Source organism: Xyrauchen texanus, chromosome 1 (genome assembly GCF_025860055.1).
Source record: "Xyrauchen texanus isolate HMW12.3.18 chromosome 1, RBS_HiC_50CHRs, whole genome shotgun sequence".
NCBI classification, from domain to species: domain Eukaryota; kingdom Metazoa; phylum Chordata; class Actinopteri; order Cypriniformes; family Catostomidae; genus Xyrauchen; species Xyrauchen texanus.
Window position 1 is genome coordinate 53,976,620 of NC_068276.1, and position 14,653 is coordinate 53,991,272.

At 36.6% G+C, this 14,653-nt stretch overlaps 1 protein-coding gene across 3 annotated transcripts in view; it reads right to left on the reverse strand.

Annotated features, from left to right (window-relative positions):
* rap1gds1 (RAP1, GTP-GDP dissociation stimulator 1) overlaps positions 1-14,653 on the reverse strand; it is a 47,268-nt gene that overhangs the window by 30,057 nt on the left and 2,558 nt on the right. For 2 of the 3 annotated variants that reach the window (XM_052139216.1, XM_052139056.1), the window contains exons 2-4: positions 14,031-14,141; positions 12,834-12,956; positions 9,376-9,501 (exon numbers count right to left, since the gene is read on the reverse strand). In XM_052139216.1, coding sequence (XP_051995176.1) covers positions 9,376-9,501; positions 12,834-12,956; positions 14,031-14,141 — 360 coding nt within the window. The remainder of the gene's footprint in view (positions 1-9,375; positions 9,502-12,833; positions 12,957-14,030; positions 14,142-14,653) is intronic. The other variant, XM_052139141.1, reaches the window with a different exon arrangement.

A 14,653-nucleotide genomic window follows, 5' to 3' on the forward strand; every position in this document is an offset into this window, starting at 1 on the left:
AAAAATGAAAATGTTGTCATCAGTCACACTCTCATTTTGTTCCAATCCCGTATGACATTTTCTTCAGAGGAGAAAAGGAGATGTTAGGCAGAATGAAAGCCTTCACTTTCATTTATTACGTCTTGTGTGAATGGTGGCTGAGGCTGTTATTCTCCCAAACATCTCCTTTTCTTTATTTTTGGGTGAACTCTCTCTGTAACATAAGGACTGGAATTTCAACGAATGCATCCGTAAGGAATGTAATGTGACAAACTGATCATATTATCTGGAGAACACAAACTGAGGCAACATAAGAGCAAAGAAAAACAAAAACTATCCACTGGGAATGCTACTGAAGAATTGGTTTACATCTGTTGGTGGTTTGACAGCTATCAAGATGAAATGAGGAGCAGATGAATCTGAAGGCAAACTGAACCAAGAGACCAGAAGTGCAGTAGAAGCCAAGCAGAGTCCAGACTGCATCAACCTCATTACAAGGGGAATTGTCAAAATATGTCCTTATGGACCTGGAAGTCCAGTGGAGTACATTGACACTCTTGGCAAAAGTACACTTCGGTTGTCCGCGTTGCAGGTTGCACAGTATGCTTGACACAAATTTCGTCATCAGCACAGCACAGATTTTCTCGACATGTGGACATTCCTCATCTTTGCGCATTGTTGGCAAATGCGCATGCTGTTGACTGTACTAAAAGAGTTTCACAAAGCAGTTGTAGTGAGCATGCATTGAACGCATTCATATCCGCTCACAGTCAGAAGAGTATACTTTGAAAGGCAAAACGGTCGACCCGACGATCCAAGCTGCAACGCACAAAAATAAAAAAGTATACATTTACATTTATGCATTTGGCAGATGCTTTTATCCAAAGTGACTTACAGTGCACTTATTACAGGGACAATCCCCCTGGAGCAACCTGGAGTTAAGTGCCTTGCTCAAGGACACAATGGTGGTTGCTATGGGTATCGAACCAGGGACCTTCTGATTAACATTCATGTGCTTTAGCCCACTACACCACCACATCTAGTATGGAGTATACCTGGGCCTTTACCGAACTGGGTTTGACTGGGTGTTCTGTAACAGTGCAAGATTTAAGAGGAAGCTCACAATGAGATGTAATCAATAGCTTTGGATTTAGTGGATTGTGAGAAATAACAAGGTGACGATATAATGCTTTGATGTCTGGCTCACTTCCATCCCGTTCTCCACTGGTAGCAAATAACAAGCAGTTCTACCTGACAGCACAGCAGTTACCTGACGTGATAGTAACCCAACATCAATGATCTGTTTAAGTGTATGTGTTATAAAGCAGCTTGATAAATGTTGAAGAGACAAACATTTAAAGGGTTTAAATGCAAGTCTAAATGTCAAAACTCTCGACACATATGTATGTAAAAGCTTTGCTAGCCACAATGATGATGTCCTAGCCACAATCTTATGATTTGAAAAACACCAAAGGAGCACCAAGCATCCTCAAATCATACCATAAATCTGTGCAAAGCTGATCAGACACTGTGAAATCAACAACAGCAGGTTTGTGTATTACAACTAGAGGTCGACCGATTAATCGGCCGATTTTTTTGCATTTTTTACATAATCGGCATCAGCCAATATCCACCATATCAAGCCGATTATTAGGCAGGCGCATCTGTGGGCAGCCTAGTGTTGTTGTGGAACACGTGTTCGACGCACGCTGCCCCTAGAGTCATTTTCCAGCAGTGAACAGACCTCATCCAGTGCCTAAGGAAGGAGCTAAGTTCCTTGGAGAAAACAGTAAGGATTAAATTTGTATAACTTCTTTAGATTTAATTAAAAACTTTTGATATGTTACTGCCAACTTCAAGAAAAAAACGTGACAAACGCGATAGTTGACATGACGGTCGGCTACTTTGGATATTGATAGCGTAGTTGAAGTTGCATTATCACAGCAGAAGGGTTGCTATCATGTCACAATAAGTAAGCAAGAATTTTGCAATTACAGACAGTGAATCTGAGACTTTTATTTGTTCTATTTGTGTGTCTTATATTTGAGAGGGTTGTCACTCAATGCAGATAAATAAGTAATAAAATACCAGCGCACTATAGGCTATTGAAGGACTGGCTTTGGTAAGCTCGGACGTTATTGGTTCTGCTGTCGGTACTGGAGAAATTAAGAAAATACATTCTTTATTGCTATAAAGAGAAAGTTATTTTATCTCGCCAGCCATTTCTATGTATAATAATATGAAACCATTCGTCTGTGACGCAATTTAACTATTCGCAGTCAGAGAGAGAGAGAGAGAGAGAGAGAGAGAGAGATCTCACTCACGCGGTGCCACAGCGAGCACAAAACGAGCCCTACTTAATGAGTGACAGAACTAAACATTCAGACGTAGCCTGGTTTAGATCTGTGATTATTAGTCTGATTTTATTTTAGATTTCGCCCTCCAAAGATTATAAAAAGAATATTTATACATAAGCCGCATTCTGTCTAGCACAACATCCTTCACAGCAGTGCACTGACATTTGTCCCTCAAACTCAAACTTAACGTCAGAATCAGCACGATCGGTGATTGTTGTAAAATGCTACTGTTGCTAAATTGCGGGACGCGTTTAATAATAAAAAGAGCGCAAGAGATACCGGTCCCAAGGCGGCGCGCACTCCGAAACACACCGCAAAGAGACAAGCAAAGTATAGACTACTTTGGGTTTCATGTGCGTCTAAACGATCAACTATACACAAAAATATGTCAAAACGACAGGCTTGGAGATTCACTTAAACACAGTTTATGTCTTAAATGGATGTAGTTATGGAAATAGTTGGGGAGAAAATATGCTGCATCAGGAGCCTATTAGATCTGAACTCGGTCTTAAAGGGGAAGCTGTCTATTAAACATGTGACGATTGAGCCATTACTGCGAATCAAACAACAAAAAGGAAAAGAGAAAATCACTTACAGCTCTTGAATGAATAACTTCTGCATTAATAAGCATTAATCTATCTATGATAAACTATGCAGTGTTATTTTACAATTGATTACTTTATTAGATTTCTTTTTAGACCACACCTGAACAGTAATGTTAGTAGACCTTCCTGAAATAAAATTATATATATATATATATATATAACAAAAAGAACCGTTAAGAATACCGTTAAAGTACTGGATCGATAAACAGTATCGGTAAGATTGTAATACCATTAAAACCTTAACGATACCATCCCTAGTTATCCCTGTGCTTCTCTTGGATGCTCTGAATATTGGATTACGTGTCTGGATTGCCCCTTAATTAAAGCTGCATTTGGATCTCAACCTTCGTGTCTCGGAGCAGTTCGTAACACCTGCTTTGTTTATTTAATATATTTGTTATACATTATTTGCACAATATGTTTTTACATTATACATTTTTAATTTGAAGTGTACAAGTGCAGATTGGTCAAGTGTTCAATAAATGTATTTGTTGAGAAATTTTGTCTATCTTAAGTAATTATTTGTGTTACATTTTATCTTTCAAATAAAAGGTTCAAATAAGAGGTTAAAAACAAGCACATATCGGCCAAAATAAATCGGCAGCATTAATCGGCCATCGGCCGACCCGGATTTCAAAAGATCGGCATCGGCCTGAAAAAAACAATATCGGTCGACCTCTAATTACAACATGCTAATCAGTACTCCATTAAGAGGGGAAATTTCCATTTGACACCTAAAAGCTAAACTCTGAACACTGAAAATCTGACTACATACAAATATGAAAATATTTTATTATATGTTTATATCTTTATACATTGCACATAATATAATGTAATATATTGTACAGAATATTAAATGGATTTATGGTTGTTTTATGTATGTCATTAAGAAAACACAATAAGCAGAAATTTTTTTTAAATGGGATAATGCATAATTATAACATTTTATTTACTTCTTTTAAAATGACATAAAACTCGATTACCGGGTTATTTTGTTTCTATGTGCAGGTCAAAGCCGGCATATTTTAGTACACCTTTTATGCAGCTTCTTCCAACCCAATCTCATGAAAAGTAGTACATAATTTACAAGTTGGCTATTTCGTATGGTCTTGCATGATGTTGTTCGCAATAAACTCGTAAGACATCATCACATGCAAATTCCCGGATGTCTAATGCAGAGGTAAGCGTGAGCTCCGTGCAAAAGGCATTAAGGACATACTTATTAATATTATGCCCTTACCCAAACCCCTTATCTAAACTGATCAGTAGAGTGTGTAAAGATGATAGGAAGCTGTTGTGTGTGACAGAAGCAAGTAATTGTCGCATATTAGATGGAAACGATGTCCAGCGACGTCACTGGCTGTAGTGAAAGTTTTATGAATTCAAAGGAGTGCAGTCACACGATATCATACGAATTAGCCAAATTTAGAAAAGTGCTACGAATCCTGACGATTTCGCCATGAGAGTGTGTTGCCTCTACACGCAAATTATTTTGAGGTGATACAGGCCCAATTGCAAAAGATTTGCACCTATGCACTGCTGCTGAACTTGAGATGCATTAATGATTCATGGAGAATAATTTTGTTATTGCATTGTGACTCCCTGTATTGAAATCTGAAATAAATGTTTTCAGTGCCTAAAGGATCCCAGCCCTATTCGTTTTATTCCTCCCATCTTAAAAGGACAAATGCAAATTGGCTCATCTTACCCTACTCTCTTATGTGCTACTTTCTACAAAATCGATGTACATCTGCATAAAAGCTCATTAGTCTTGTCCAACTAATAACATTACACAAATCGCAGTGCGTTTGGCTCAGGATTTGATTGCATTACTTTGAAAATGATTAATTTTTCAAGTATTTGCAATTTCCTATATACAGTATCATAACACCATTTTTAGACATACACTTAACAGTCAAAAACAACTTCCTAACTTGTAAAACTAATTTCCCACTCTCTAATTGTATCTTTCTATTCTCTCTATTTTAGTGTAAAGTTACATTTTCCAGCAAGATGACAGTATTTGTGTGTCAGATATGAGTCAGCTCTGTTGATACGAACAATTTTTCAGGTCTGTTTACACTGGCACTGCCCACGCAAAGTCTAGGACAACTTCCCACTACAACACAAACAGAGCTGACAAAAGTAAGAAAAAGAGAAAGCAAAACAGAGATTGCTTTAAGAGTAAGACTCAATGGTTGCCGTGCTGCTATAAACAGAACAAGACAATTTAATAGAACAGAATTCAGTGATTGAAGACGCTTACCTACATAGTAACAAATTCCTGCATCAATTGATTTGTTGTGGATGCTGTCCGGTGGGGGGGGGGGTGATAAAAAAAAAAAAACTACCACTTGGGGTCGGTGAGTCAATGAAATGCATGACTGTGATGACATGTGTCATCTCTGTGAAAGAGTCAGTCCCAACTGCAAGCAAGTTCAGCTGCCCTGTCAGTCAGCTTCATCATAAAGCCCATCTGTGTGCATTTGCCAGAGACATGTTTGGCTCTTTAAGTCCAGGATAATTAATCTTTTTGTTAATAGCCACACAAATAATCTAATCATACTTGGATGATAATATTTGGAAATGTAACAGTAGGTTATTTATTGTTGAAGTTCTAGTAACTCATACTTATTTCTAATTAGAGAATATGCAAATTATTACAAATAGTTTCAGTCCTGGATGCTGATTGAACAACGCAGCATTCCAGCCATGCTTAAAGGGATATTTCACATAAAAATTACCTAAAATCCTCCCATCATTTAGTCACCCTCATGCCATCCCAGATGTGTATGACTTTCCTTCATCTGCTGAACACAAACAAAGATTTTTAGAAATCAACATCTCAGCTCTGTAGGTCCTCACAATGCAAGTGAATGGGTGGCAACATTTTGAAGCTCCAAAATCCACATAAGAACAACATAAAAGTGCACCAGACGACTCTGGTGGTTAAATCCATATCTTCTGAAGCAATATGATAGGCGAGAGTGAGAAGCAGATCAATATTCAGGTCCTTTTCCTTCACTTTCTCCTTCTCCTTTTGGTGATTCACATTCTTTGTGCATATCATCCCCTACTAGGCAGAGAGGAGAATTTACGATACAAAATTGCTTAAATATTGATTTGTTTCTCACTCACACATATCATATCATGTCTGAACACATGGATTTAACCACTGGAGTCATATGAATTACTTTTATGATGCCTTTATGTAGATTTTGGTCCTTGAAAATGTTGGCACCCATTCACTTGCATTGTATGGAGAGCTGAAATATTCTTCTATATTAATTTGTGTTCTGCAGAAGAAAGACATACACATCTGAGATGGCATGAGGGTGAGTAAATGATGTCATGACTGAAGGGGTTGCAGGCAGTCTGCTGTGCATTACGCCTAATAACATACTTTTGCTGAGACTATATTCAAAATATAGCACAGCATCTCATACCTTTTTGCTTTAGTATATCCTATGATTTATTTAAGTGTGGATACTGTGTATTACGTGTATACTGGGCTTGTCACTACATGATTTCAGTGTTGGTGGAACTGCAAACCAAAATTACACTAACCATTTCACTTGGTGTCCTGACAAATAAAGTGATGTGACTGATTGATTTGGAGTCAATAACGGAGTGCGTTTTAGCCCCATCAATGCCTTATCCATGGACTTTCAGAGCCAGCAGGAAAATCACTGCTGCCTCATCTTCTTTTTATCAGTCAAAAGCACCTCACTCAGCTGAGATCCTGGGAGCAGCAGAGATCTACAGCCACACAGACACTCCCAGTAGAGTGTATATAAGTTAACATTAACGATCTATACGATAACATTAGTTTAATTTATTAACCATTTATTTTATTATTTATCAATCTTGGCATTTATTAATCTTAGCTTATGTTAATTTACAGCACACATATGTATTAATATGCTATTGTTCATTGTTAGGTCATGTTAGTTAGTTCACAATGCATTAACTACTGTAAACGTATACCATTTTTAAGGTTAAATATATGCAGAAATTAACTATGACCAAGATTAATCAATGCTGTAAAAGTATTGTTCATTGAACAACAAGAAATCGATTAAAAGATGCATCAAACGATTCTATACTGATCAACAAAGATTCATCATTTTAAGGAATAGTTCACCTAAAAATGATAATTCTCTCTACATTTACTCATCCTCATGCCATTCAAGATGTGTATGACTTTCTTCAGCAGAACACAAACAAAGATTTTAAGACAAATCCCTCAGCTCTGTAAGTGAATGGTGCCCAGAACTTTGAAGCCAGGGCCTGAAATTCGGCACGGGATTGCAAGTTTTGCGCACAAATTTAATCATTCACACATGTTCCACGTTTATAACACAAGGAATTCACTCACTTTTATTCACGTCAACATAGCTAAGAATTGGTAAACTAATCCATGCAGATGAACAAATCAAATATCTTGTCTTCGTATCAAACTGTAATTCCAGAATCTACATTAAAAAAACAAAATCAGCTTTACCACATCTCTCTCTCTCTCTCTCTCTCTCTCTCTTTTCAGAAGCTCATTGAATGCTTGAGTTAAGTGGGAGTGCACTCAGTGAGGATGCACATATTTACTGAACTCAAAAAGTTACAGATCTAACCATGCGAATGCCGCTGTATCACGTCCCTGTAAGCAAGCGATGCGATAAAACCATCGCTCCTGTTTATAATCAATAAAGCTGTCAATATTGCAATCACGTGTTGTTGCAGCGATGTAGTTTTCTGCCTTTCATATCATAGCGATCCCTCACAATACATCACCTTTGACAAATGGCAGAAACAGCAAAGTTGCTTGGCGTAAAATGCTACCAGAACTACTCAGCTACAGGGTGAAGAAAAATGTTAAAACACACATTACATCTACAGTTGGAACAAGAGTTCCACATACAGGTAATTTATCTGCCATGTGAATCAGTCATTTTAAATAAATATGCAAAAATATACATAAATAATAATAATAATAAACTAACATAAATATTAAAATATTAACAATATACATAAAATGAAAATATACAGTGTTATCTTCCTTTATTACATAATATAGCAAGGTTCACTGAAACATTTTCAATGCATTTTGTTAACAATAAAAGGCCCTTTTTAATTTAACTGGTAAATATTGACTTGTACTCTTAGCACCTGATGTACAAACTTGATAGCATGCACAAAAAAGATCCCATTGATGACACATTACATGTGAAATGAAATTATTTCTCATGAAAACATTGTTTTATTCAGTTATTATAGAACTCGATATCATAACTGATAACATACTTAGATTAAAATGCCTACTTAAAATTTGTGCCCAAATTATGTCATAATTAATTTGTTTTTTAAGTTTTTAACTGGCAAAATATTACAAAATATTTTAATCGGTTTTGGGAATTAAATATCGCAAAATATTTTGAACCCTAAACCCTAACACTGGTTCTTTCCCATGAAGCCTTAGTCATTGTCTCTCTCTCGAGCGCAACTTTAACATGGTCACGATATCTGCGGTCTGAAATTCAGATTTGGTTTTAGAATACATCAGTGGTGCGATGGCTTAACATAATACATAGTGTACATAATATTAAATTTTCTCCTATGTGAATTATGAGCTTCCCAGGTATTCTCATGAACTACTCATACACTCGCTAAACAGCAGGGATTTAAACATGATTTTGTATAATACTATAAATAATTTATAAAGAAAATGGCATATTATAATGAATAGCCGTGCTGTGTTTGTGTTCAACATAAGAAAGTCATACACATCTGGGATGGCATGAGGGTGACGTGCGGTGTGCAAAGCTGCAAAAATGGCACGGAGGGCGCATCTGCCGAGCCATTTATAAATAAAGTAAAGGGTGTATGACAATGTGCAAACGCATACGTGAGAACCTTCAGATAAGTTTAACTGCCAAGGCCAACATCATGAGAACAAGAAAACAACCAAAAAAAAAAAAAAGATGTGTGTTTCTTGACAATATCTAGTTGCTCTGATGCAGCAATTCCTTCACACAAAACAAAATTCACAGAGTAACCTCAACGTATATCAAACGTATTTCAATACAGCTTAAGTTAACATAAAGGCACCGTTTCAATTCACTGTTAGTTAATCATTTAGTATATGATGCCATTGCACCAACATAGGTTGCAGCTAAAGAGTTGTACAAGCACCTTTATATCTATATAAGAGACAAATGTGTAAAACGAGTGGGAGCTGAAAGAATTATGCTGAGCTTTTAAAAACCAGCCTGTATCTCCGCTATCAATAGAAAAAGCCGTAATGCCTGCCTCATGTCACTCGTTGAGACAACTGTACCCGCAGTTCCCCAACATACAGCTTCACCCAAGAGATTCTAAAATATCTTCTTGTAGACGGACCAGGGTGTGGAATGGCTGAGGAAGTGATAATGGGCACTTACGGCTGTCGTAGCAGATGTTGCCTAGGGCTCGTCCTGTCTGCAGTAGTATCTCCTGCTCTTTACAGTTCAGCAGATGAACCAGTGGAGGAATGAGTCCTGCTTCCACACATGGGCTCCTCATGAATTCTGCAGAGAATCACCATGAATGTCATCAATAAGCATTACGGAAGCAACACTTAAAGGGATAGTTCACCCAAAAATGAAAATTGATTTCATCGTTTACGCACCCTCATGTTTCTCCTTCCCAGCATGTGTTAGATTCTTCCGTTGAACACAATGTTAGCTTCAGTCACTTTTCACCTTTATATATAGAAAAAAGATGCAATGAAAGTGAATGGTGACTGAGGCTAACATCCTGCCTAGCATCTCCTTTTGTTACATGGAGGAAAATCATATAGGTTTGGAACAGCATCAGGCTGAGGAAATGATGACATAATTTTCATTTTTGGGTGAAATATTTCTTTAATGTTTTAAAAGCTAGCCTTAATTCCTTTTATTTTGTACAATAAACATTGTTGTTGTTGTTCCTAGTTCCACAAAAGGTTCCACTATGCCTATTGGTTAAATGCACAATATACATTTTCATAACGACACAAAAGTAGAACCATAGTGGGGCCTTTATAGCGAGTATTGATGCTAACTACGACCCCTGGAGTCGCGAGTTCGAATCCATAGTGTGCTGAGTGACTCCAGTCAGGTCTCCTAAGTGAACAAATTGGCTCGGTTGCTAGGGAGGTTTGTCACTTGGGGTAACCTCCTAATGGTCTTGATTAGTGGTTCTCACTCTCAATGGGGCACGTGGCAAGTTGTGCGTGAGAGTAGCATGTGCCTCCACATGCTGCGAGTCTCTGCGATGTCATTCACAACAAGCCACGTGATAAGATGTGCGGATCGAATGTCTCAGAAGTGGAGGCCGCCACCCGGATTGAGGTGAGTAACCGTGCCACCACGAGGACCTGGTAAGTAGTGAGAACTGGGCGTGCCAAATTGGGGAGAAAAGGGGAGAATATTAGAAAGAAAAAAAGAGCCATGGTAATAGTGAATAGTGACTGAGGGTAACATCCTGCCTAGTATCTCCTTTTGTGTTACATGGAAGAAAGTCATATGGGGTTTGAAACAACATAAGGCTGGGTAAATGATTGCTTTAATTTTCTTAAATCTAGCCTTTATTCATTTTCTTTTGTACAATAAACATTGTTGTTGTTACTACAGTGTAGTTCCACTATGACTACTGGTTAAATGCACTTTATACATGTTCATAATAACACAAGAAGAACCATAGTAAAACCATCCCTAGTACCCAAAGTTACTCTTGGGGTACTACAAGTGGCATTTCGGTGGTACACATAAAAAAAAAAAAAGACTTGACAAAACATCGTAACGGTCCTATTTGTGACAATTTACAATAAGGTTCTATTTGTTAACATTAATTAATGCATTTGGTATCATGAAATAACAATGAAGAACATATTTTTTCAACATTTATTACTCTTGGTTCATTTTAATTTATATATAGAGATAAAGAACTTTTGTAAAAATATATTAGCATAGTAAAACAATAGCCAGTATTTCTAGATTCAAAGTATTGTTCATTGTTAGTTCATGTTAATTAATACAACCATATTGTAAGAGAAATACTAATGGGTTGCTAATAGAATTTTTATCATAAATTGGAACGAACAATCATAAATATCGTAATGATGTCAACAAAGAAACATCTTACTGGACAAATTTGAGGTGAAAAAAGAAAAGAAAAAAAAACATGAAAACTCAGAATTTCTGGTTTACATGTTAGCATAGCATGTTAAATGAACTACTAAATGAAAAATAACATCAGCTGTGTGAGCTTTTAAAGTAATGTCCTATGATTATTAACAGTTAACATATACTGTAGACTGCTCCTGTCTGTACCTTTAACTCAACTGGTTTTGCTTCAGGGCAGATTTTACATCGGACATCAAGTGGCAGCCCACCATAGTAAAAACGTAACCTGTATTTAATGTATCCTGGGTTGCATTTCCTTTTATGTTGCATAGTTTTGTTCATGGTTTTCAAGTAGAAGGACATGCATGAGTGACATAATTTTTGTTGTTGACATCAACAACAAATGAAAATAGTATACCACAGTATATGCATGCTGTAATCATTAACCATGGTATGTATCAAAGTACCATGCCATCTGATCACTGTAACATGGTACCAGCTTAGTACTATTTTAGTAAAGCTATATTAATCACACTGTACCATCTACTGAATTAAAATGCCTTAAATGTATCTTCTCAAATACAGAGTGCTGTGGCTTTAACTGAAGGGCACACAGATGTTCCCAGAGGAATGCTGATATCCGAGTGCCAACAGAGGTCTGGCACACCAGCAGGATACTGTCATTAGCTACCTAGCAAACTGCTAAAAGCCCATTCATTATTTTAACCTTTTTATCTCGGGCACACTCCATACACTTTCAATCTTTATTCTTTCTTTCTGAAGTGCAGTTTGATGAACACTTGTATAATTAGGCTAAAAGCTTTAGGTGAGGTACTGTAGCACACTGACTCGGCAGAATAGTAGGTTGATATGCTACAGCTGTAATTACAAACGGGGATGTACTGTTGAATCAGTGTCTTAGAAGAAAGAGTTTGGGGAAAGCAATTGCTGTTTTTCTCCCAGGATTATTCTCTTTGAAGATACCACACCAAGACCTGGTAAATAACTAATAACATTTAATTAAATCAGAGGAATAACACATATTTGTAAAGATTAAGAATTACATTTTAATTGCTAAAAAAAAAAGAAAAGTGGAAAGCAAACAAGTGCATTCTTTAAAATGTCTGCGTTTCACAGGAGAAAGAAAGTTTGGTTTGGAACGACATGATGGTGAATAAATGATGGCACTTTTTTTTTTTTTTTTTGGAGTGAGCTATCCCTTAAAAGTAAATCCAAAGTATTGACACATTTCATACAGATAAAGATATTTACTTTCTCATATATTAGTACAAATCTCAGTATTGCATTCAGTGCAGTGCGTTTACGAGTCAACTCAATTTTAATCTGTGTTGAGATTGACTGCCTCTGCTGCACTGATTTTATAGCATTCATACGAGGCATATAATATCCTTCACGCTGTCAACAGCAGTAATAATGCCATGCATGAATGGCCACAGCTCCAACTGCAGCATCAGTGATATGAGCGGAGGCAAACAAACAGCCTCATGTGGAAAGAGATTATAGACTAGCAAAGCCTTGGCTGAGCATTACATTTCTAGACTCAAGAGGACACCGATTATCAAAGCGTACCAGTTATTTTTATTACCAAAGCCATCATTTTTATTAATACTATCGATTGCGGTTGCAACACGTAGAAGAGGCAAAATGCAAGGCTATGCTACTTTTTGACCTTACAACAGACAGAAATAGCATTAAACGTAGTAAAATCTGAGAGGATAGAAAGGAGTACCTACCATTTTTGGCCACCTCTGCAATGACGTTTGCTACTTTTGCCGTACACGAGTTCTGTGCAGACAACAGAGAGGGCATCATTGGAAGAACACCCATCTCCTGGATCTTCCCACTAGCCTTAATATCTGCAAAGAGAGTGAGGAACCTTTAATTATTATATGTGACAAATTAAATGTCTTAGTTATTTAGTTACATTTGATTCTTTTTATAACTTGCTTTTTTCCTACGTAAAGCACCTTGAGAACAACCTTGAAAGGCACTGTATAAAAATAAAGTTTATTATTATTTTTATTAGATCACATTGCGTGCACACGCATCAAAAAATATATATAAAAAAAATTACAAGAAAAAATAAATAAGACAAATTACATGTAATTTATACAATTCTTAGACCACTATTCATCTCTTTAGCTCTTCTTTCATATATTATATATACATATATTTTATTTGTTTTGTACAGGTTTTAGTGTTTAGTACATTCGACGTTAACACAGAACGCACAGTCAGTTAAGGACCACTGATTTGGACCAAAATAAAACACATTATTTGCATTTTGGGTTCTACAACATCTCTTATCTTGCAAATAATTTTTGTCCTCATCTGTTGGTATAAATACATCTTTACTCTCCCTGCAGAAGGCAGAAATTATTTGATGGTCATAAATAGGAACATAAAACTTAATTAGATACTAGTCCACTCAACAAAAAAATAAATAAGTTCACTATCGCACCCTCATGTTGTTCCAAACCCATCCCGTATGACTTTCTTTCCATACTGCCTTACATCTCCTTTTATGTTCCACAGAAGAATGAAAGTGATACAGGTTTGGAACAACATGATTAAATGGATGAACAGATGACAGAATTTGTATTTTTGGTTGAAATATCCCTTTAATCTTTTCCAGTGCATTTTAACTGATCCTTTTCTATTCAATCAGTACATTACTGGCAGCATCGTGACACAGCAGAAATACAAGAAACTGCAAGGTCCTTATACACTAAATGGATGTTATTCAATCCTTGGATAACTCAAAATAAGATTTAAGAGGACTGTGATTCCCTTAAGTCAAGGTAACTAAGAGTCCTTCCCTATGCTTCTCAATCGTCCTTCATTTCAGCTGTTGTCTAGGTAACTAAGGACATACGTGAGGAGTACAATACACAAAAATGAATAGCAGTACAAAAGGTATGCAGGCTTACTATTGTGGGCCAAAGCTTTGAGCAGGCAGTCCAAGCAGCCCTCGACACTGTCTGAAGCGTTGTCTGCCGTTGAGAGCTTCAGTGTCTTCAGGGCCTCGCTTAGGTTATCTGCTGATGAAAGAGAAATAATACACAGTTTTAGCCTTTAAATCATTTACTAGTTCACAAATAAACATTGAACTGTTGAGAACAATATTAAGTTTATTATAAGGTATAGTGACTCAAGAAGCACCAATCATAACATCTAATAATTGATTATGACTTATAACTATTATACTATCATGTCATGGTTTAAGCTCTATAAAGGGATCAGCAAATGTCATCATAAGGGTAAAAAATAAGTGAATGGTGATTTTGAAAACTCTAGAGGTGATTAAAGGAAGTAAAGCTATGGTGGAGGGCCCATTAACAGACCCCATTAAATCATCCTGAGATAAAAGTCAACAAAGACAATGATTTAGATCAACATCAAATAAATCACCCGTCTACTTCAAATGTAGTTTATACAAAAACAAGAAAGAACAGAAAAAGCAAATGCATTGTAGCTAAAAGCACAAATGTCCAAGATAAAGGCTGAAATTACTACTTCAGACAGAAGCTTTCACGTGTCCCAAAATATATTT